This window comes from Chenopodium album, chromosome 22, assembly GCF_948465745.1.
Source record: "Chenopodium album chromosome 22, dcCheAlbu1.1, whole genome shotgun sequence".
Lineage (NCBI taxonomy): Eukaryota > Viridiplantae > Streptophyta > Magnoliopsida > Caryophyllales > Amaranthaceae > Chenopodium > Chenopodium album.
In genome coordinates, this window is record NC_137855.1 from 40,766,216 (window position 1) to 40,789,312 (window position 23,097).

General features: G+C 36.3%; 3 protein-coding genes across 3 annotated transcripts; all 3 read right to left on the reverse strand.

Annotated features, from left to right (window-relative positions):
* Nucleotides 1–10,657: 10,657 nt before the first annotated feature.
* LOC145605945 (uncharacterized) lies at nucleotides 10,658–13,671 on the reverse strand. Its single transcript, XM_081662013.1, has 2 exons — nucleotides 11,716–13,671; nucleotides 10,658–11,180 (listed from the first exon to the last, which is right to left on the reverse strand). Exons 1-2 carry the CDS (start codon nucleotides 13,564–13,566, stop codon nucleotides 11,070–11,072), a joined length of 1,962 nt encoding a protein of 653 aa, XP_081518139.1. The 5' UTR covers nucleotides 13,567–13,671; the 3' UTR covers nucleotides 10,658–11,069.
* A 549-nt stretch (nucleotides 13,672–14,220) lies between these two features.
* Nucleotides 14,221–17,304, reverse strand: LOC145604474 (uncharacterized). The gene is made up of 3 exons (XM_081660358.1): nucleotides 17,107–17,304; nucleotides 14,668–16,584; nucleotides 14,221–14,253 (listed from the first exon to the last, which is right to left on the reverse strand). Exons 1-3 carry the CDS (start codon nucleotides 17,302–17,304, stop codon nucleotides 14,221–14,223), a joined length of 2,148 nt encoding a protein of 715 aa, XP_081516484.1.
* A 1,891-nt stretch (nucleotides 17,305–19,195) lies between these two features.
* On the reverse strand, nucleotides 19,196–22,186 carry LOC145606225 (ABC transporter G family member 26-like). The gene is made up of 9 exons (XM_081662265.1): nucleotides 21,989–22,186; nucleotides 21,607–21,896; nucleotides 21,359–21,514; nucleotides 21,067–21,250; nucleotides 20,692–20,970; nucleotides 20,304–20,588; nucleotides 19,883–20,167; nucleotides 19,641–19,748; nucleotides 19,196–19,465 (listed from the first exon to the last, which is right to left on the reverse strand). Exons 1-9 carry the CDS (start codon nucleotides 22,184–22,186, stop codon nucleotides 19,196–19,198), a joined length of 2,055 nt encoding a protein of 684 aa, XP_081518391.1.
* Nucleotides 22,187–23,097: the final 911 nt, after the last annotated feature.

Consider the following 23,097-nt stretch of genomic DNA (forward strand, 5'->3'; position numbering starts at 1 on the left):
CTAATTGGTTGTTGTAATATTAATTAATTAATTATTAAAAAAACTTTAAAAATAAATAAAAAAAAATTAAAAATGGAAAAAAAAAATTAAAAAAATTAATTACCCCAACCACCCAAGACCCACCCCACCCTCAACGGTTGACCACCGGCCACCGCTGCCACCACCCCTAGACCCTGCGCCGGTGGTCCATTTTCGTGGCGAGGGGAGCCCCCACCCTCCAACACCCCCTCCCCTACCCCCAGCCCCTTCTCCCTTCGTTTTCCCTCCCCTTAAACCCCTCCCTCACCTCGAAAAACTCCCCTCCCTTCACAGCCGGTGCCCAAACCCCCTCCTCAGCGCCGTCGAACCAATTTCACCCCACCCCCTTTCCCCCCTAAACCACCACCCAAAAAAGCCGGAAACCCCCCAAATCGAAACCCTAGATTGGTTCGATTTGGGGTTTTTCGATTTAGGGGGTTTTTGGCTTTTTGGGTGGTGGTTTAGGGGAGAAAGGGGTGGGGATGGCAAGGTGTGGGGCGAAATTGCTTCGCCGGCATCGGGGAGGGGGTTTGGGCTTCGGCCGTGAAGGGAAGGGAGTTTTTCGAGGTGGGGGAGGGATTTAAGGGGAGGGGAAACGGAGGGAGAAGGGGCTGGGGGTAGGGGAGGGGGTGTCGGAGGGTGGGGACTACCCTCGCCGGCGAAAATGGACCACCGGCGCAGGGTCTGGGGGTGGTGGCGACGGTGGCCGGTGGTCAGCCGTTGGGGGTGGGGTGGGTCTTGTGTGGTTGGGGTAGTTTTTTTTATTTTTTTTCCATTTTTAAATTTATTTTTAAAGTTTTTTTAATAATTAATTAATGTTACAACAACCAATTAGAGGCTGCCACGTGGCATATTAGTCATTAATGACTAATGGTGTTAACCGCCGTTAGTTATTAAGGACATTTGATGACATTTTTCTTAAACTCAGGAGTATTTGGTGAATTTGAAAGTTTTGATGGGTATTTGGTGAATAAAAAAATAATTCAGGGGCATTTGATGAAATTTCCGTATATCTAATGGATCAATCTAAACCTAGGATGAGATATTCTCTATCAATAATATCATTATGTAAATAGAAGAATACCTCTTCCTCATTGAAGCCAACACTTGGTGCCTTGAATCGTTGTAGACACAACATTAGACCATGGATATAAAATTTATCTCTCAGCTCTCTTGGCATTAGGTCACCAATCTCTTTGCTGGGATCTTCATCCCAATTGTTAACTAAAAAATACACCCAAACTAGGCTCATGGATAGCTTGTAGTATGGGTCATTATAGGGCTCCTTCTCTTCAGCCTTCTCTACCTCCTTCTCTTTCCCCTTCTCTTCATCATTCTCTACCTCCTTCTCTTTCCCCTTCTCTTGGTTACACCCTTTAACGATCCAAGAGATCGTCAACTCCATAAGGTCATGAATCAAATAGGGTTCGGGAATTAATGTACAAATTCAACCTAGTACAAATTCCCTTTAATTAACATGTATAAAAGATGTGATCAAACAATAACAATAAATATCAAGCAACATAATAATAATTAAATTATACGGAGTATATAAATTATCCATCAATTAACAAATAACATGAAATAATTCGTGAATTAACAAATTACGTTAAATTATATAATTCGACACAACAATAATCATAATCATAATCATAATTATCATAATCATGTTTATGATACTAACAAGATTAATAACAAACCCTAGCATGTCACTAAGTATATAAAATTCAAAGCTTTAACCCTAACATGATACTAACAATCATAAATATTAGGATGAACATAAAAGGAATCATACTTTTAATCATACTTAGGGCCTATTCTGATTGATTGAACTGAACTGAACTTATTAATTAGTGATCTTTAACTACGGATTAGTGATCTTTGATTATTTATTGATTATTTATTACTACACATATGTGTATATACAAATGTACATATTAATAATAATAATAATAATAATAATAATAATAATAATAATAATATTAATAATAATAATCAATAAATAATAATAATAATAATAATAATAATAATAATAATAATAATAATAATAATAATAATAATAATAATAATAATAATAATAATAATAATAAGGAAATTTTGCAAAAAACCATCTTTTAAATCTTGTTTTTTGCAAATAACCACCTTTTAAAAAAAATGTTGCAAAAGACCACCAATTTCAAAAAATTTGTTGCAAATTACCACTTTTTCAGCCAAATTTATCAATTGTTTTACATTGAATTGGTGGTAAGTTGCAACAAAATTTTTAAAATTGGTGGTTTTTTGCAACATTTTTTTTAAAAGGTGGTTAAATGCAAAAAACAAGATTTAAAAGGTGGTTTTTTGCAAAATTTCCTAATAATAATACCAAAGAGAATTTCCCAAAAAAAAAAATACATTACTTCTACATTTAGTCATTTCTTTCTCTTCTATGGTCCCCACTCTCCACTTTCTCTCACATACTTTCTTTTTCATTTCTTTACAAATGATCATCCAAATGTGAAACTATTGAGCTGAGTCAATTTTTTTGTATAGTGATGTATTCATTTACAAATTAGATTAGCTACTCTTTACTATGATTTATTTGTTGTTGAGTTCTTTTAGTTAATGACTCGGATTATTGTGCAAAATCGATAATAGGGTATGTAGCAATCACGTATGGATCCATTTCACCCCGTTGTTTAAATTACCGCAAATAATACGAAACGGAAGTAATATGTGTTATTATACCAAGAGGAAGTCCCAATTAACCTATATGATTAAAAAAAATAGTAGTTAGTATGAAAATAATTAAATGTACTGTACTCCGTATATCACACTTGATACACATAGACGTGATGGATGGAATTAACCCAACACAACAATCACTTGTTTGACAGAGACGAGGACACGCTACCAAAAGCAGACAAAATTAATTAAGGAAGCACTATCAAGTGAGAGGCACATTGGTTCCGAGGGAATATATCTTAGGGTCATATAATGATGTTTGGAACCATATATGACCATTATATGTTGTCTAAAATGTCCGTGGTAGGCATGAGTTCACGAAATCGATGCAAGTAAAAAACGGGTAAATTATATTGACCGTATTAAGGCAAATTGGATGGTTCCACCCACCCAATTGGACACTCGGGGGGTATTAGGGATCATGGTTAACATCTCGACAATTTTTATTTCCAGGCGAAAAAAGGTCAAAAAATTCCAAAATTAAAGGCTACAATCCACACTTTTTGAGAAACTTTTAATGTTATAGGGATCGATGGCGATAAATCTTGACATCCTAGAGGATACATCTTAGGGTCATATCAAGCCGTTTAGAACAATATAAGACCATTACATGTTGTCAAAAATGTCTGTGGTAGGCTTGAGTTCACGAAATCGGTGAAAGTACGAAAACGTGTAAATTGATCGTTTTAAGACAAATTGGATGGTTACACACACCCAATTTGCCTCCCGGAGGGTATTAGGGACCATGGTTAAAATCTCGACAATTTTTATTTTCGGGCGAAAAAAGTCATAAAATTCCAAAATTAAGCTATTATCCACGCTTTTTGATGAAATTTTGATGTTACAGGGCTCGGTGGCGAAAAGTCTTGAGATCCTAGGGGATACATCTTAGGGTCATATCAAGCCGTTTGGAACAATATATGAACATTATATGTTGTCCAAAATGCCCGTGGTAGGCATGAGTTCACGAAATCGGTGCAGTTACGAAAACGGGTAAATTAACCGTTTTAAGGAAAATTGGATAGTTCCACCCACCCAATTGGACTCCCGGAGGGTATTAGGCACCATGGTTAACATCTCAACGATTTTTATTTCTGGGCGAAAAAATATCAAAAAAATTCCAAAATTGAAGGCTATTATCCACGATTTTTGGAAATTTTTTATGTTACAAGGCTCGGTGACGAAAAGTCTTGAGATCCTAAGGGATGCATCTTAGGGTCATTTAATGACGTTTGTAACCATATATGACCATTTTATGTTGTCAATTTTGTCCGTGGTAGGCTTGAGTTCAGTGCAAGTACGAAAATGGGTAAATTGAACGTTTTAAGGCAAATTGGATGGTTCCACCCACCCAATTGGACTCCCGGAGGATATTAGAGACCATGGTTAACATCATGACAATTTTTTATTTCCGGGCAAAAAAAAAATTCAAAAAATTGCAAAATTAATGGCTGTTATCCACGCTTTTTAAGGAATTTTTTATGTTACGGGGCTCGGTGGGGAAAAGTCTTGAGATTCTAGCGAATACATCTTAGGGTCATATAATGACGTTTGGAACCATATATGACCATTATACGTTGTCAAAAATGTCCGTGGTAGTCTTGAATTCACGAAATAAGTGCAAGTACAAAAACGAGTAAGTTGGCCATTTTAAGGCAAATTGGATTGTTCCACCCACCCAATTGGACTCTCGGAGTGTATTAGAGATCATGGTTAACATCTCGGCAATTTTTTAATTTCCGGACGAGAAAAGGTCAAATAATTCCAAAATTGAAGGCTATAATCCACGCTTTTTGAGAAATTTTTTATGTTACGGGGCTCGGTGGCAAAAAGTTTTGAGATCCTAGGGGATACGTCTTAGGGTCATATAATGATGTTTGGAACTGTAGGCGTCGCTCGAAGTGCGCCTACGTTAAAGCCTGTGGTGAATATGTTTGGCACTCATAGAAAGTGCGAATTGACATAATACGATTAGGGATAAAGAAAGTAGGGAGCTGCCAACAAGTTTTTAAGGAACTTGTAAACCGTTCACGGATCATTAAAAGCAACCATGAATAAGGGACAACGAAGGCAACAACGATTGACCCGTGAAGGTTACACCCTATTCATAATCCATGAGATTACTAACTCCATATGGTTCGGAACCACGAAAGGAGGATCGGGGATGATGGTACAAAGTGAGTCATGGAGTTACATTCGCCCGTTTTGGCATCTACTCGATTCTTATAGTGAAAATTGATTCCTGCGATCTCAAAGGTATACAAACAAAGATTCAATTTGCTACAACCTATTATTATGCTAAATTGGTTGAATATTAATGCAACACATAATTCTAAAATATTTGTGATCACTTGATTTAACAACAAGATTAAAAAGGAGCCTAAACCGGTTGTCCAAATTAATCTATTAGGCGTGATTTTTTCAATTACATATTCCCTTTTAACATGAAATATAGTGATCATAACAATAATAGAATAAACATTAATATTGGAAGCAATTTAACAATAATAGTGTTAGTTAAATCAAATATAAAATAACCTAATCATGATACTAGCAATATTAAAATAAAATAAGAGTAATTAAATTAATTAATTACTCACATTCCGCGCGTTCCTTTAAATTGCTACATCATGAATAAACTGTTAGTAACTTCAATAAAAATATAAAGCAAATGAAAATTAAATTAAATAAACATAGATTTGATTTGGTCCAAACCCTAAGTTAATTATACCTTTCACGCCTTGGTTTAACTATGGGAGAGAGAAGCGAATGATTTTTTGTGTAAAAGAGAGAAAGAGAGAAGGATTTGATGATCAAGCTTGTTGATCCTTGAAAAAGGGGAGATATGACCTCTATTTATAGAGAAAAAAGAAGGGATAAGAATTCGAATCGGATAAAACTCTTGCGATAGACAGCAGTTTTAATTTGCAGTTTTTGTTTTTATCATATCTTTTGATCCAGAAGTCGGAATAAGATGAATAAGATATCGTTGGAAATCTCTTGAAGTCTAATTTCTAACCCAATTAGAATTAGATTAAAATATTTTGAATAATAAAAGATATGGCCGAAATAGTGAGACGGTTTCAGTTTTGGATAGAGTTTGACATTTTATTCATATCTTTTTTGTTATAGCTCGTAATTGTTATTATAATATATCATTCAAAAGATAATTTCAAGGGATATCCAACCATATAAAATTTTGATAAAAACTACGATGCACGAAAATAATATCTGTCTATCTTTGAATGTCTTTCAATTCGAATAAAATTAGGACTTTCAAAAAAAGGAGTTTTATTCAATTTCAAACTCTTTAATCTTATCTTTTCAAAAAGGATAATTAGGATATTTTAGAAACTTCTAGAAGCTTCTAATTAATCTTAATTGGTTTAGGAATGGGATTAAATAATTTGGACCCTTCACATGATCATGGGTCATAGGTAAGGTGGGCTCAGGTTCGATTTGGGCTCAGTTTAATATTTTGGCCATAACTTATTCGTTATAACTCGGATTTGGGCTTATAATATATCGTTGGAAAGCTCTTTTAAAGCCCCATCCAACTATTCAATCATTTGACCCAGATTATGGACCAAAATAAACTGGATTAAACGTTTTTATAAAAAGGACACGAAATGAATGATTTTAAAGGACACGAAATGAATTATTTTGGGTTTAAAGGCACGAAAAGAGGAAAATAAGTTATGGTTTGGGAAAATGGGATAGAATTTGGGTTGGTTTATGAAATGGAAATATGGATTTAAGCACTCCAAAGATTAAATACTAAACCCGACCAATAATGGCAGTGAAAGGTTGTTCATCATCGGGTTTGGTTTTGGGGAGACATTTTTAGGGGTCTACAGGAACCATATATGACTATTGTATGTTGTCAAAGATGTTCGTGGTAGGCTTGAGTTCACGAAATCGGTGCAAGTACGAAAATGAGTAAATTTACCGTTTAAGGCAAATTGGATGGTTCCACCCACCCAATTGGACTCCCGGAAGGTATTAGGGACCATGGTTAATATTTTGACAGTTTTATTTCCGGGCAAAAAAAGGTCAAAAAATTCTAAATTTGAAGGATATATTCCCGGTTTTTGAGGAATTTTTTATGTTACGGGGCTCGGTGGCGAAAAGTCTTTAGATCCCATGGGGGTCATATCAAGCCATTCGAAACACTATATGACCATTATATGTTGTCAAAAATGTTCGTGGTAGGCTTGAGTTCACGAAAACGGTAAGTACTAAAACAGGAAAATTGACTGTTTTAAAGCCAATTGGATTGTTCCACCCACCCAATTGGACTTCCGGAGGGTATTAGGGACCATGATTAATATCTCGACAATTTTTATTTTCGACAGAAAAAGGTCAAAAAAATTCCAAAATTGAAGGCTATTATCCACGCTTTTTGAGGAATTTTTGACTTTACGGGGCTCGGTGGCGAAACGTCTTGAGATCGTAGGGGATACATCTTAGGTCATATAATGACGTTTGGAACCATATATGACCATCATATGTTGTCAAAAATGTCCGTGGTAAGCTTGAGTTCACAAAATCTGTGCAAGTACAAAAACAAGTAAATTGACCGTCTTAAGGCAAATTGGGTGGTTCCACCCATCCAATTGGACTCCCGGAAGGTATTAGGGACCACGGTTAATATTTCGACAGTTTTTTATTTCCGGGCAAAAAAAGGTAAAAAAAATTCTAAAATTGAAAGATATGTTCCACGCTTTTTGAGGAATTTTTTATGTTACGGGGCTTGGTGGCGAAAAGTCTTTAGATCCTAGGGGATAGATCTTAGGGTCATATCAAGTTGTTTGAAACAATAAATGACCATTATATGCTGTCAAAAATGTTCGTGGTAGGCTTGAGTTCACGAAAACGGTGCAAGTACTAAAACAGGTAAATTGACTATTTTAAAGCAAATTGGATGGTTCCACCAACCCAATTGGACCCCCCGAGGGTATTAGAGACCATAATTAATATCTCAACAATTTTGATTTCTGACATAAAAAGGTCAAAAAAAAACTCCAAAATTGAAGGGTATTATCCACGCTTTTTGAGGAATTTTTGACGTTACGGGGCTCGGTGGCGAAAAGTCTTAAGATCCTAGGGGATACATCTTAGGGTCACATACTGACGTTTGGAACCATATATGACCATTTTATGTTGTAAAAAATGTCCGTGGTAGGTTTGAGTTCACAAAATCTATGCAAGTACGAAAACAAGTAAATTGACCGTCTTAAGCAAATTGGGTGGTTCCACCCACCCTATTGGACTCGCGGTGGGTATTAGGGACTATGGTTAAAATCTCGACAATTTATATTTCCTAGGCGAAAAAATCGAAAAATTCCAAAATTGAAAGCTTTCATCCACGATTTTTGAGGAATTTTTTATGTTACGGGGCTCGGTGGCGAAAAGTCTTTAGATCCTAGGGGGGTCATATCAAGCCATTTGAAACAATATATGACCATTATATGTTGTCAAAAATGTTCGTGGTAGGCTTGAGTTCACGAAAACGGTGCAAGTACTAAAACAGGAAAATTGACTGTTTTAAAGCCAATTGGATTGTTCCACCCACCCAATTGGACTTTCGGAGGGTATTAGGGACCATGATTAATATCTCGACAATTTTTATTTTCGACAGAAAAAGGTCAAAAAAATTCCAAAATTGAAGGCTATTATCCACGCTTTTTGAGGAATTTTTGACTTTACGGGGCTCGGTGGCGAAACGTCTTGAGATCGTAGGGGATATATCTTAGGTCATATAATGACGTTTGGAACCATATATGACCATCATATGTTGTCAAAAATGTCCGTGGTAAGCTTGAGTTCACAAAATCTGTGCAAGTACAAAAACAAGTAAATTGACCGTCTTAAGGCAAATTGGGTGGTTCCACCCATCCAATTGGACTCCCGGAAGGTATTAGGGACCACGGTTAATATTTCGACAGTTTTTTATTTCCGGGCAAAAAAAGGTAAAAAAATTCTAAAATTGAAGGATATATTCCACGCTTTTTGAGGAATTTTTTATGTTACGGGGCTTGGTGGCGAAAAGTCTTTAGATCCTAGGGGATAGATCTTAGGGTCATATCAAGTTGTTCGAAACAATATATGACCATTATATGCTGTCAAAAATGTTCGTGGTAGACTTGAGTTCACGAAAACGGTGCAAGTACTTAAACAGGTAAATTGACCGTTTTAAAGCAAATTGGATGGTTCCACCAATCCAATTGGACCCCCCGAGGGTATTAGGGACCATAATTAATATCTCAACAATTTTGATTTCTGACATTAAAAGGTAAAAAAAAACTCCGAAATTGAAGGCTATTATCCACGTTTTTTGAGGAATTTTTGACGTTACGGAGCTCGGTGGCGAAAAGTCTTAAGATCCTAGGGGATACATCTTAGGGTCACATACTGACGTTTGGAACCATATATGACCATTTTATGTTGTAAAAAATGTCCGTGGTAGGTTTGAGTTCACAAAATCTATGCAAGTACGAAAACAAGTAAATTGACCGTCTTAAGCAAATTGGGTGGTTCCACCCACCCTATTGGACTCGCGGTGGGTATTAGGGACTATGGTTAAAATCTCGACAATTTATATTTCCTAGGCGAAAAAATCGAAAAATTCCAAAATTGAAAGCTTTCATCCACGATTTTTGAGGAATTTTTTATGTTACGGGGCTCGGTGTTAAAAAGTTTTGAGATCCTAGAGGATACATCTTATTATCATATAATGATGTTTGGAACCATATATGACCATCATATGTTGTCAAAAATGTTCGTGGTAGGCTTGAGTTCACGAAATCGGTGCAAGTACGAAAACAAGTAAATTGACCGTTTTAAGGCAAATCGGATGGTTCCACCCACCCAATTGGACTCCCGGAGGGTATTAGGGACCATGGTTAATCTCTTGGCAATTTTTAAATTCGGGTGAAAAAAGGTCAAAAAATAATAAAATTGAAAGCTATTATCCACGCTTTTTGAGGAATTTTTTTTGTTACGGGGCTTGGTGGCTAATATCGTAGGGGATACATCTTAGGGTCATATAATGACGTTTGGAACCATATATGACCATTATATGTTGTCAAAAATGTTCGTGGTAGGCTTGATTTCACGAAATCGATGCAAGTAAATAAATGGGTAAATTGACCATTTTAAGGCAAATTGGATGGTTCTACCCACCCAATTGGACACCCGGGAGGTATTAGGGGCCATGGTTAACATCTCGGAAATTTTTTTTTTTCGGGCAAAAAAAGGTCAAAAATTCCAAAATTGAAGGCTATTATCCACAGTTTTTGAGGAATTTTTGATGTTACGGGGCTTGGTGGCGAAACGTCTTGAGATCGTAGGGGATACATCTTAGGGTCATATAATGACGTTTGGAACCATATATGACCATCATATGTTGTCAAAAATGTCCGTGGTAAGCTTGAGTTCACGAAAATGGTGCAAGTACGAAAACGGGTAAATTGACTGTTTTAAGGCAAATTGGATGGTTTCATCCACCCACCCAATTGGACTTTCGGGGGACATTAGGGACCATGGTTAGCATAACGGCAATTTTTATTTCCGGACGAAAAAAGGTAAAAAAAATCCAAAATTAAAGGCTAATTGTTCGTGGAACTTTTCTAATTGTTTGTGGAACTTTATTAATAGTTTGTGCAAGTTGATTTAATCAATGAAAGAAAGAGTTGACTAGTAGTTGAAGATGAACCCTTATTACTCCGTTCTAAACATGTTTTTTTTTTTTTTTTTTTTACTTTATTAGCATTTTGACTCGAGTAGAGTTAAAGTCTTGGTAAAACCAGTTTAGAAAATGTTTGGGCAACATACAAACTTCAAACATGAAAGCTTCAACCAAGGATATGTAACACAATATCATACGCCCTTAGTCCCCTAGCATAGAAGCAAATTAAAGATAATTATAAACACAACTTATCAACATTGGAAAACTTGTAAAACAATAATACATTTGTATTCTTATGATTTCTTTACAACATAAGTTTGGAAGGACCTCAGTTCGAATGGCTTTAGCCTTTAGGTACAGCAAAAATGGGAGACCTGAATACCACTCAAAACTGTCAAAAATTGAAAACAGACTATGAAACAAACAATACAAATTTACAAATGCACTGCCTTAAAATTACAACAACAATGATCGACACAGCTTTCGATCAAGTTGCCAAATAAATTATCCTCCCAAAAACGGATCATATTTTCTGAGCAACGTGTTCCTGGAAATCATGTACTAGACAGACTGGTATGAGTAGATCAGCCATTGTTCATAACTGAGGGCGGTACTCAGATGGAATCTGAATTTGATTTTACTCACTACTCTTCTCCTTTGCTTCCATTGTTTCGTTCAGCACAAACTCAGCATACAAGTCTTTAAGGGCAATAACAACGGTTGTTATTAAAGGTCCCATTATTGCTCCCTGCATCACAAAAGAAACATTGATTCAGTATGAGAGAAATACCAATATTAACCACAGTACATAGGACTTGAAAGCAACATTTAAGCACCAAAACCTACAAGAAAAGATAACCCATCACGTTGGCACATTCACGAATATAAAATCCATGTAAAGCCAACGAATCAGTAATGCGTAGATCAGTATTTCAAACTACTGCTGCAACTTTAATATGAAGTAGAATTGTAAATTATGTCTCTGACTCCTTTGATCACATTATCTTCACACGCCAGTTACCTCATTAGTAAAAGTTTCAAGCTATGGGTAACTTTCTACGACACAAAGACCTCAATGGTTCAAAAATCATATAATCGCTTAACACTGATGATCATAAAAACTACATTATGCAATTTATGGAAAACAAGATTCCCCAGCAGAAAATGCAACAGTCTGAGCTAATTGTGACAGTTGACATGCATATAGCTGATAAGCAAGTTAGTAAGTCAGTAACAAGATATGAAGATGCATTAGAAGAATTCCACCCCGAATTTAGTTTTACCTCAACAGCAGACGGGAACAATGCCACTCCACCAATAATGCTAAGCCCCGTAAGGTATGGACTATGACCTGGTATATCCTCCAGGATCTCAGAAGCCCCATAATCCAAGAGCACATTATGAATTACTGATAAACAAATTGCCAGTATGTATTTACCCTCTAATGCAAACTGTACAGCAGCAGGGACAGTTGCTACAAATGGCGGGAAAAGGGGCAACAAAGGACTAATGAATGCAAGTAATGTGGACATATACAAGAAATGAATGGAGAACAGCCTAAACAGAAGCCAAGTTAAACAACCCTGAACAAAAGCAATCTCAGCAGTTGCAAGCATAACCCCGGAAATTGCCTTATCAATAACTTCAACACACCGAGTTCTAGTTGCATTCGAGACAGGAAGCAATTGCATCACTTGCTCAGTCACACCTCCAGAATCCGATGTAATAAGGTAATACAAAACCCAAAAGAACACCATTGACTGCGATATAAAGTTAATAAAACCTGCAGCTCCAGAGACGATTGACCCAACAATAGTAAACATAAACTTAGCACCTCCACCAAGAACAGACTTACTACTCGAAAACACACGCTGTCCAACATCGAGTCCTTGCACAGCAAAACCCTTCACCTTCTCAACTAAATCAACCCGACTAGCAATTAGCTCCCTAGCAATAGCATCAATATCAGTATAAATATCCCACCACTCTCGATCCTTAAACTTCATCCTCAAACTTATAAGCTTCTCAGCATAAGGAGAAGGCGACATCAACTCAGTAGACCGGCCAGTTGCATTAGCCGGCTTAATCACATAATGCTTGATACCGGCCACAAACTCCGTCATATTATACTGCATTGCCAACCCATCAATCTGTTCTGAAACAGTGTCATAAAACTTAGTAGTATACCTATCAACCATCCCAGGAACATCATTCTCTTCCATCCATTTCTTAAACCCAATTCTTTCAGCATAATTACTCTCCTCTACATGAGATTTCAACCCGAAAACGGCATCCCTCCCTTCCACCCCAATCTTATACGAAAAGAAAATAACACAAGCTAAGAACCCAACAATCATCACAACAATCAAGCCAATTGCAACAATAGTTTCCAATCTCTTCAAAATTCCACGACTAAAGAAAGCACTAACCCTACTTCTCCTAAAACTCTGACTTCTAAAACTAGAAACAGCATCCATTGTAGAATCAACACTATTAGCCCTAAACAAAAACCCAAACCCTAAAATCCCAATTGCCCCAAAAACCCCAAATCGTTCATAAACCAAAACAAAAATACTAAAAGACAACAACCACCTTAACCACCGGAAAAACCCACTTCTCCGGCGACGATTCCGGCGACGTTCATCGGAATCCGACTTCTTCTCCTTCCTTTTGAACACAAGCTCTCGGATCTCAACGATTGTACCAACGAAAACCCGGAAAATCGAAACGGGTATTGCGAGAATCGTTTCGGTGAAACCCTTTTGCAATGGATCTTTCCAGAACAAAACTAGGGTTCGTTGAATCCCACGTAAAGGGATTGAGCAAAGGATGGCCCATTGAAGTGGGCGAAGGTAGCCTTCGAGGAGCCGGAAAACGCCGTAAACGGTGAGGAGAGAGAAAAGGAGGAAGGCGTGTGCCATGGCTATGTACATGGCTAGCCGGACTTGGGGGTCGCCGGAGAGAGATGAATGCGGCGGCGCGTGAGTCTCACGCCCCGCCGTAGACTGTGGTGGAGGTTGTGGGGAGGTGGGTTTTCGGAGAGAGGCTGATCGGAACATGTCTTGCCAAGGTGGGGTGGAGGAGGAGGAAGAAGAAGAAGGGTCATTTGGGTCTGAATATGGGACAAGTTCCATTTAGGAAAGATGATGATCAAATTGGTAGAAAGATTGAATTTTTTTTTTATGGAGAATGAAAGAAAGAAAAAAAGAAAGTAGGAGAGAGATTTTTTTTTTTTTTTTTTTTTTTTCAATTTAAGGGGTGGAATTTGATTGGGTGGACACAATATGATGTTTAGAAAATTATAAAAATTAATTAATTAATGACTTTTGCCTCTTCGGTTCTATTTGTTTGTCTCATTTGTGTTTGCGCAGTTTTAAAGTTTTGCGAACATAGTGTATTTAACTATCAACGAATTCAACAATGCGTTAAGAATGAATTTAGCAAGTTATCACGTTCATATGAACAAGTAATGTTCATTGTTTCATAGTTAAAATTTTGAGTAATCATTTAAGAGGTTGGAAATTATTGATTAGCAAGAGACAAAATGATTGGTTTTATTATGTGAGGAGTTGAAGGACAGATTGTTTGATTATATTTATTTTTTGGTGGGGGAAAGTGGTTGATGTAGATATTAGGCTTTGTTGAATATCTCTTATTAATTTATTATGCTGTTTCATTGTCAAAATTTATTAAGGGTTTAATCTAGTCTAATTACTGTATCTTTTTTCATAGTTAAGCTAACCTTCATTAATCAATTAGTTTATATCAGAAAGCTAACATGCTCAAACTTAAGCATTCAGCAACTCAGCATCACATGTCAACTGTAATCACCACAAAATGCAAGAAAATAACTTACAAATAACAGTACTCCTACCCTTTTCCCCAAATAGTAAGCAGCAAAATTGTCAATTTTTGTAGAGTTCTTAAGTTATAAGATAACACCGGTTCATATTATTGTTACACTCGTCTATATCATATTTTGACATTGGCTTTTATGATCATAAAATAACGTCATCTAGTCAATTAAGTTAATTGATAAAGTCTTGGAGGCGTATTCTAACAACTAAAATCAAATAATGTCAGATTAACTAAGCAAAATGATGAATCAAGTTACATGAATTAGCAAGTAAATCTTTTATCTACTCATTTTTCTAACATGAAGTATTAAGGTACATATGTTTGTTTCAAACAAGAACAAGTAACAGAATAAGGAAAATTTGATCAGTAAATTTTACCTCTAATGCAGAAGGGAACAAAGTCATGCCTCCAATGATACTAACACCAGTAAGATAGGTGCTATAACCGGGCACAGATTCTGCAATTTCGAATGCTCCAAAATCCAACACCAATATATGAGTTATGCAAAAGCTGATTGCCAAACAATATCTTCCATCCAACACTAACTCTACAGCACCGGGCAATGTCGGAAGCCAAGCAGGAAAAATTGGAAGCAAAGGGTTGATAAAAGCAAGCATAGTTGACATGTAAACAAAATGTACCGAAAACAGTCTATAAAGAAGCCAAGTGAAACACCCCTGAAAGAAGGCAATCTCTGCTGTTGCCAAAAGCACTCCTGATATAGCATTGTTTAAGGCCTCGACACATCGGTCTTTGACGTGTTTTTGGAGGGGAAGAACCTTCATTACTTGCTCAGTCACCCCACCAGAATCTGATGTCAGAAGGTAGTACAAGACCCAGAAAAATACTACTGATTGTAGCAGAAATTGCATTATTCCTGCTGCTCCTGAGACCATTACATGTCCTATGTACAGCAGAAAATGTGCACTTCCATCTAACAGGAACTTGCTGTTTGTCAGTACCCAGAACCATAAATCCATCCCTTGAGTTGCAAGGCATTTCGCCTTATTAAGAACCGGCTTTTCCATCAGATTTCTCAGCTTAAATGTGTACTTTCTTGCCTTAGGAGGACCAAAGAAAATGGATGAATTTTCAGGGAAATCATCGACATATGGAGTGATGGCAAAATGCTTGATTACTTCAATGAATTCTGATAAGTTGTATTTATACGCGAATTTATCAATCTGATGTAATAATGTCTCATAGCATTCAGAAGTGTACCAATCCATCAACTCCATGGCATGATTCTCCTGTATCCATTTCTTAATGAAGATGTTTTCTGCATAGTTGCTCTCTTCAATTTGGAATTTTATCGAAATCACTGCATCTTTTCCCTCGGCTCCAATTTGGTAAGTGAAGAACATCAAACCAGCTAAGCTTCCGATGATCATTCCGATGATTAGTCCTACTGCTAAGATTGTTTTCAGCCTGCTTAATATCCCTTGACTAACAACCCTGCTAATCTTATTAAGATTAGGATTATTTACCTTGTTTTGTTGTGTACAAGTATTGCTCCTTTGGCGAAAACTGTCACTTCTTAACGAAGAAACTGCAGAGATTGTTGAAGTTGAGAGATTCGAGCTGAGCATGAAGCCTAATCCAATGAGAGTGAAGGCCCCAAATCTTCCAATCTGCTCATAAGCAAACACAAAGAGACTGAATGAAACCAGCCTTCGGACCAACCTTATGAAGCCATTTTTCTCTGGCCTTACATCTTTGAGCTTGTTCTCTCCATAGAAAACCCAAGAAAATACATCGCGAGCATCAATTATTGTTCCAGCAAAAGCTCGTAAAATTGCCACTGGTACTGCTAAAATTGCATCAGTTAGTCCTGCTGCAAGAGGTTCAGACCAGAACTCAACAAGGGTGTCTTGGATTCCCCTTAAAGGAATCGAGCAAAGGGATGCCCATATAATTGGTCGTATGTATTCTTCGAGTAATTTTGAGACTCCGTAGGATAGGGAAATCAAAACTGTCACAGCTGCTTGTCCTAAGGTAACATAGACTGCAACCCATATCCAAGCATCAGAAGCAAAACAACTTCTTTGCTTAGCTTCTATTTTTTCAGTAATTTTTTCTGAAGGCTCTGAAGTGCTTCCTGTAACATTTCTTTCATCAGGTGATATTTCTATGAGGTTAGATTCTGCTAGAATATCATGTCCTGCCTTCTCTGTAGCTGCTGCATTATCCTCGACGATTGGATTTTGGTTTCGAGAAAATATATAAGGCCTGCTGAATGAAGCAGTCCGAAACATGACTTGCCAAGGAACAGATGAAGAACTCAACCCACAAATCTGCATTTTTGCAAGCCATTATGCCTTTGGTTAGTGTTATGTTCCTTCTCAATTTGATCCTGGAGGTAAGACAAGGTACATGACTAAATACGAAGTTCTACTCATGTAGAACTCATAGACCTCATTTAAGTGCAGTAAACATATCAAGTTCTTTCGACTTTTTTAAAAATTAAACTAGCTAGGAACAAATTCAGTATTTCATAGAAATCAAACTAACCAATGGTAGTTTGTTCTTGTATTTTGCTGTCAATTATCAATCCTAAACTAATAGGCTTTCTTAGGCTCAATTTCGGTCTATATAGTTATGATTCTTATGAAAGTTGTGTGTGTTTTCGAAACAGGACAGAAAAAGGGAATAGAAAGAAATAATTTAAGTGATAAACATTTTGAATTCAAGTACATGTTGAGACTGAAGTCATTGACATAGATAGAAAATAAGATCAGCCCTTTAAAATGTTATGAGAAGTGTTATGAAGTAGCTAGTACTACTAACTCTTATAATGTAAGCCTACAAAGATGTACCTCAGAAGAACATGAACTTCTGCCAGCTGCTTCTGGTACATGAATCGCGCTTAATCCTTTTGTTTGCATAGCATGATCCTTAGGAGATAGTACATGATCAGTTGTTTCAGTGTCAGAAAAAGGATCAGATTTAGGCATACGAAACGAGGCAGATTGAAACATCTCCCTCCATGGGACAGTACTGCTACATGACTCCATATATCTATTAGATACATTACAAGAATATGAGCCCATTTTCGGGTTTTTTTTTTTCTCAAGAAATTTTGTGTGTTGTAGTTTTAGGATATTCTGGTAGCATATAAATACAATACATAAGAAAAAAAGGTACTCCATAATATGTTCAGCCTACAATTTGACAAGATGATGTTTATCAAGAATTTTCCTTTTTGGACCTTACTAGGCCAGAAGAAAATGATTTTCTTATGTTAAAGTAGGTAGATCATTGTTTTATGCTTTTATCATACAGCTCTAAGATGGCCTAATTTATAGCAGTACTTAATCACATATTGCTTAATTGATGTATGTATCAGATGATGGAACACTTAGATGAACAAAGGATATGATGATTAATCTTGTTACAAGTAGCCTGACTCGACGAGCCATGTTATTTGAGCTCGGCTGGCTAAGCTATCTAGTTGCCTAGTTGGTACTCACTACTCAGAAACATAAGGATGCATTTATACACGACGTTAAACATTAAAGAAAAGAAAAGAGTACAACTGACATGTTAATTAGTCTGGTAGACTACTTCATCTATTATCAATTAGTTTTAGGATGAAACCTTTCTGAACTTCAAATCAAGTTGATTGTCCTAAAATAAGTCTCATTGAGACTAGGTAATCTCATATAAAATCTAATGATCGAGTTATTTTAACCATTTCAAGATGGAACATAGCTAGACTTGTATGTGGTTAGGCTCTCGATTTAGCACGAGCAATTACTTTGAGCACGGACGGAACTAGGGGCAGCCCCGTAGCATGTGCTAAGAGCCTAAGATACATTGTTTAGCCATTTATAGATCACTACATCCATACAAAAAATTCAATATCATCTATACTAAATTCTTCAGCAGTAGTAACATTTTGTCCTTATTTTTTAATCTGACATCATGATTGTGCAATCTGTTCAGAAGTCAGGCCTTTGTCATCTTAGGAATTTTCTACGAAACTTCCATTATAATATTGGAATAATCAGCTAATATTGCATTAGTAGTTACTCATACGTAACGAATCATGCATCATTGTACATATAGTGGCCAACTGCTTCCATAAGTTAGGTTATTAATTTTTTTATTAATCGCTAGTTAGGTTTCATGAAAATGGATACGGAATTGAATTATGAAATTTGGATTATGGAATTATTAGTTCAATTGGATCTAGTTCGGGTTTAAGTACGTAGTATAGTTTTCTTAGTTTAATTCCCTAGTGTGGTGCATTGCATGCCTTACATAAAAGATGATTATGTATAGATCAAGTCGGTTGGATGTAAAGCAAGGCCAACTCACAAACATCCAAGATTAGTGCTTCATGACTATTAACATGCATAACAGCATAAATCAAACTGTTTGCAGACGTTATTGATCAAGTGTGAGCTTAATGTCTAATTTTTTGCACTTTTGGAAACTCAACTTGCCAAAAACAGTGAATTAAAATATAGTTAGATTAGTTTTAAAGATAGCACTAAGCCGGACTAGCCGTCCGCAGTATCACCACATCCCATCAGATCACCAAAAAAAAAAAATGTTGTTGTACGTGCATGCCGGCCTAGGCTGCCTTTATTCGGGAGCATGACAAAGAATAGCACAACCTAGCACGACACGACAAAACTCACTAAAAAAAAAATAGCTTTGGTATGACACTTAGGTCATCTGTCTGGCCTAGCTAACCCCAAAGCACATTGGCATAGCACGACCCATAAACATCTTTATTTGACGTACGCTCCATAAATAAATTGACAATAATGGACGAATAGAATAAATATAATTGTGCGTATATTCTCTATCATTAATCGTACACTTATCCTACCAACAATTTGACAGTTAAGTAATCAATCAGTCTAGAAGAAGAGTTTTAGTAGTACATCTAGATGATCAAAGGTGGCAAGAATTGATTCTTTTCCGGAGGCTAATGTATGCGAGTACCCGATAGCCGAGAGCCATGGCTAGAAGGATCCAAACTTCTTGCAAACCACCATTTAAGTTGACGGTGTCAAAGGAAGGGGAGCTCTGAAGAGGCCTACATCCTCCACTGCTTTCACACTCGTATAGTTGGTCACCTGAGTATTGCACTTTCAATAGTAACCTAAATCCGTAGTACATAAACGATACGTACTTCAACCATCTCATAAACTTTGGTATATGCTGCAACGATAACAATAACAATAACAACAACAATAAATCAATACATACTACTATCAAATTATGATACACATTACGTGTTGCAAGAAGTCTAGGTGTATGTAACGTAACCTTTATTTTCTAACTTGTTTAAGACGAGTATTTAATATTGGGTAATTCTAAAATAAAAGTTACATACCTGAACATAATAGCCTCCAGTGAGAAGAAACAACATTAGTATCAATGAAGCAATCATTCCTGACCTTTTAATACTCAAAACTGCTGCTCCGAAAAGCTCTCCAGCCCCCTAATCGATTGCACAAAAAAAATGTACATTCGTTATAAACTCGATCAGTAGTTAATACTAGTAAATCAACAAAAATCAACATTCAAAAGAGAACGCGATAAATTAATTCTATGTTTAGTAAAAGTTCAACTTACTTGACTAGTAAACGCGATGAGTAATATGGCAAAGAGGGTAAGGAAAAAGCACTCTACAGTTCTCTTGAACCCGGCCATGAAGTAAACAATGGACATGAAGCAAGTAGGGTAGAGTATATGAGCTAACAAATCACTAAGTGTGCTACAAACATAGTACACACTTAGTCTGTACATGTCTGCTTTTCGTTCTTTCACCAAGTAAATCTTCTCAAAAGGGAATACATAAACTGCTCCAAAAATCGACGAGGATGTCCAAAAAATGCATATGTAGAACATCAAACCAACCTAGACAAATTAAATTAAAAATTTTCTCAAGGTAAAACATATTGAATATTGTATATAAACCAGTTATAAAGATATTATTGTAGGAAATACATTTCATATTCTTAACAAAAACTAGGATAATCATAAGTACATGTACCTGATCTCTTAGTTGAGCCTCGGTTTCACTCTTCGATTTCCACCAAAGAAGGCCTAATAAAAGTGCTACTCCAAGTGCCTGAAGTAATCTCAATTTGTCAAAATAATCCCTCCATCTTTCTTTGAAGGTTCTCTTAAACAATATACAGAACTGGTCACACCAAGTCATGGACCAGTCCTTTTTAACTTGGATGGCTATTCGAAGATGCTCCGGTATGCTTGACAGTCTATGATTTTCTTCCTTTTCTTTCGGCTCCAAGAGCATCTTGTACTTGACTTGTATGTACTGCCATTTGATCAAACAAAACCAAACATTTTATACACTTTACAAGTACATTAATTTATCCAAAAATCAAAAATGTAACAGAGCTTTTGCAAGAGTTATGTACTTTCAGAACAGCCTTGTCAGATGCAGGGGAGCCATTTTCCTTCTTCACCTCATCAGGAACAGTAATGCCATTTACTTGTCCGGTAGCAAGATCGAGCAAGAATTCTGCAGGATTCATTGGTATCTCTGGAGTGAACCTTAAAGACGAGAAGTAGTCCATGGTTTCCCAAGCTTTGCCATAATATACAGGATATCCTTCTGATAGCAGGAGAATTTTGTCAAACATATGAAACATTCTACTCGAAGGCTGGTGAATCGTTGTGATTATTGTCCTTCCTGCCTATCATTAGCAAAAATGTATGCATATGTCACAAACCAATGCTATAAGTTATCTATTTATTATAAGATTGATTATTGATATGAAATAATTAAGAACCTTAGCAAGGCCTTGAAGAATTTGAACTAGCCTATTGGCAGATGTTGAATCGAGTCCTGAAGTTGGTTCATCGAGCAATAGCAAAGATGGATCGACTAGAATCTCATAACCTATGCTTGTTCGTTTTCTTTCACCTCCTGATATTCCTCTGACTAGCCCTCCTCCAACTCTTGTATGACGACATCTACATCAAAAGAACAATATCAATCACAAACTCATCATACATTGCAATAATTGCTTATACATGTAGGTTAATGTATGATCAGTCACATATATTCTTTAAAAGATAGACCTTTCAAGGCCGAGTTCTTTGATAATCATTTCAACCCTTTGGTACTTCTGTTTCTTGCTCATATTGCTAGGAAGCCTCAAGTATGCAGCGAAAACTAAGGTTTCTTCAACACTCAGCTGTGGAAACAGCACATCATCCTGTGTCACAAACCCGATTCTGTAGAAAATATTCAGAGTACTCATTAAGAATGTACTACTATTACTGGCCTACAATGATCAGATCATAAATTCTAGAATTTACTGACTAACCTCCTCTTAAGAGCAGCACTGTAAGGAATGCTGTTGTAAGTTACAGTCCCTCTGACATTTTCCTGCAGTCGACCCCCGATGATTTTAAGTAAGGTGGTCTTACCACTACCAGAAGGACCCATAAGAGCCAGAATTTCACCAGGGCCAATACTTCCTGTTATGCCCTTCAATATTTGCTTATAATTGTCATGTTCTGTATTGAGTTGTGAGGCCATTTTCGATACCACTGCTTTTACTGGGTTTGCTGTTGATCCCTGATTGTATCTTACCTTGTATTCAACATCTTCAAACTTTCAAAAATGAAAAAAAGAAAAAGCATATCATTAGCTCCATATTGCAATTTACTGTTAGTAGGGTTTTAATTGATGATCATGTTTAGTACCTTGAGATATATCGAAAGAGGACGGTCCACTGAAGGCGAAGAATCATCTTCTATGATGATTTCAGAGCTCCTGTTCCTGAGATAAGCTTGTGACATGAAGTCTATGTTATGACCAAACCCATTGCTTCCTGCAATATGCATTGAACCAATTTTTACTGATGTCATGTCCTCGATTTCGTCCTGATTCCTAATCTCCATCTTTTTTGTGATTTAACAAGAAATTTTTTAGCCTAAACTAAAAGTTGTATCATACTATCAGAGCATTATTTTCAATCTAACAAATTGTTAAGTCAACTGTAATCAACCAAAACATGAACTATATATCAAAGATATGTTATAAGTTGGTGAACATCATCTTTTTCATGCTCTTAGTTATTTCTTTTTTTCTTAGAATTAATTTTTATCAACTTCTTGAATTGCATCCTTCAAAGGTTTAACAAAGAATGCCAAGAACATGACTTGTAAATCTTTCAAGCTAAACAAAAATGCAACTAACAAAAGGCATTTCTAATTGATACACAGAAGATGTATAGTAGAAGCATCATTACAAGCATGCAAGAATAGAACTTTTTATCTTTTTATTAATTGAAATGAGCCAAATTTGCATTACAAGAACAAGGCCAATATGTAACAATAAATTAAAAAAAGGATCACATTCTTCCATGCTTTTGATGTTTCTACTATTCACCTTATATGTATCAATTAGAAATGCCTTTTGATTTCCCTTAGAAGGATGGGAGCATTTTGCCAAAATAAATTCATAATTATTTTCATGATGATTAATGTGCAATTCACATGAGCAATAGCCTCTAAAAAGTTATTACGATAAATTAAAAAATAAAAAAAAGAACTCATTAATATACTTTTATCGAATCCTCAATATACAAAATACTTGTGCGAAATACTTTTTATCTTATTTTTTTTAGTGGGTTTTGAGAACTTGCTTTCATAAAACTCGATAACATACCCACGTTGGATCCTCGAGACACTATAACTCTCTATCTTGGGCTAAAACTATGACAAACTTTCACAATCTAACCGAATATGACACTTAGACATGTACCGGTGTGATCGTATCCGACACCAATACCCGAGTAAGATCGGAATAC

Excerpts from the sequence above, each read along its gene's own strand:
- LOC145605945 (XM_081662013.1), bottom strand. The coding sequence starts at position 13,566 with ATGGAACTTGTCCCATATTCAGACCCAAATGACCCTTCTTCTTCTTCC. Across the intron at positions 11,181-11,715 it reads TGTTCCCGTCTGCTGTTGAG|GGAGCAATAATGGGACCTTT; the intron begins GTAAAACTAAAT and ends TTTGTGATGCAG.
- LOC145604474 (XM_081660358.1), bottom strand. The coding sequence starts at position 17,304 with ATGGAGTCATGTAGCAGTACTGTCCCATGGAGGGAGATGTTTCAATCT. Across the intron at positions 16,585-17,106 it reads GAAGTTCATGTTCTTCTGAG|ATTTGTGGGTTGAGTTCTTC; the intron begins GTACATCTTTGT and ends GCAAAAATGCAG. Across the intron at positions 14,254-14,667 it reads TGTTCCCTTCTGCATTAGAG|TTGACATGTGATGCTGAGTT; the intron begins GTAAAATTTACT and ends TGGTGATTACAG.
- LOC145606225 (XM_081662265.1), bottom strand. The coding sequence starts at position 22,186 with ATGGAGATTAGGAATCAGGACGAAATCGAGGACATGACATCAGTAAAA. Across the intron at positions 21,897-21,988 it reads CTCTTTCGATATATCTCAAG|TTTGAAGATGTTGAATACAA; the intron begins GTACTAAACATG and ends CATTTTTGAAAG. Across the intron at positions 19,749-19,882 it reads TCATCGCGTTTACTAGTCAA|GGGGCTGGAGAGCTTTTCGG; the intron begins GTAAGTTGAACT and ends GCAATCGATTAG.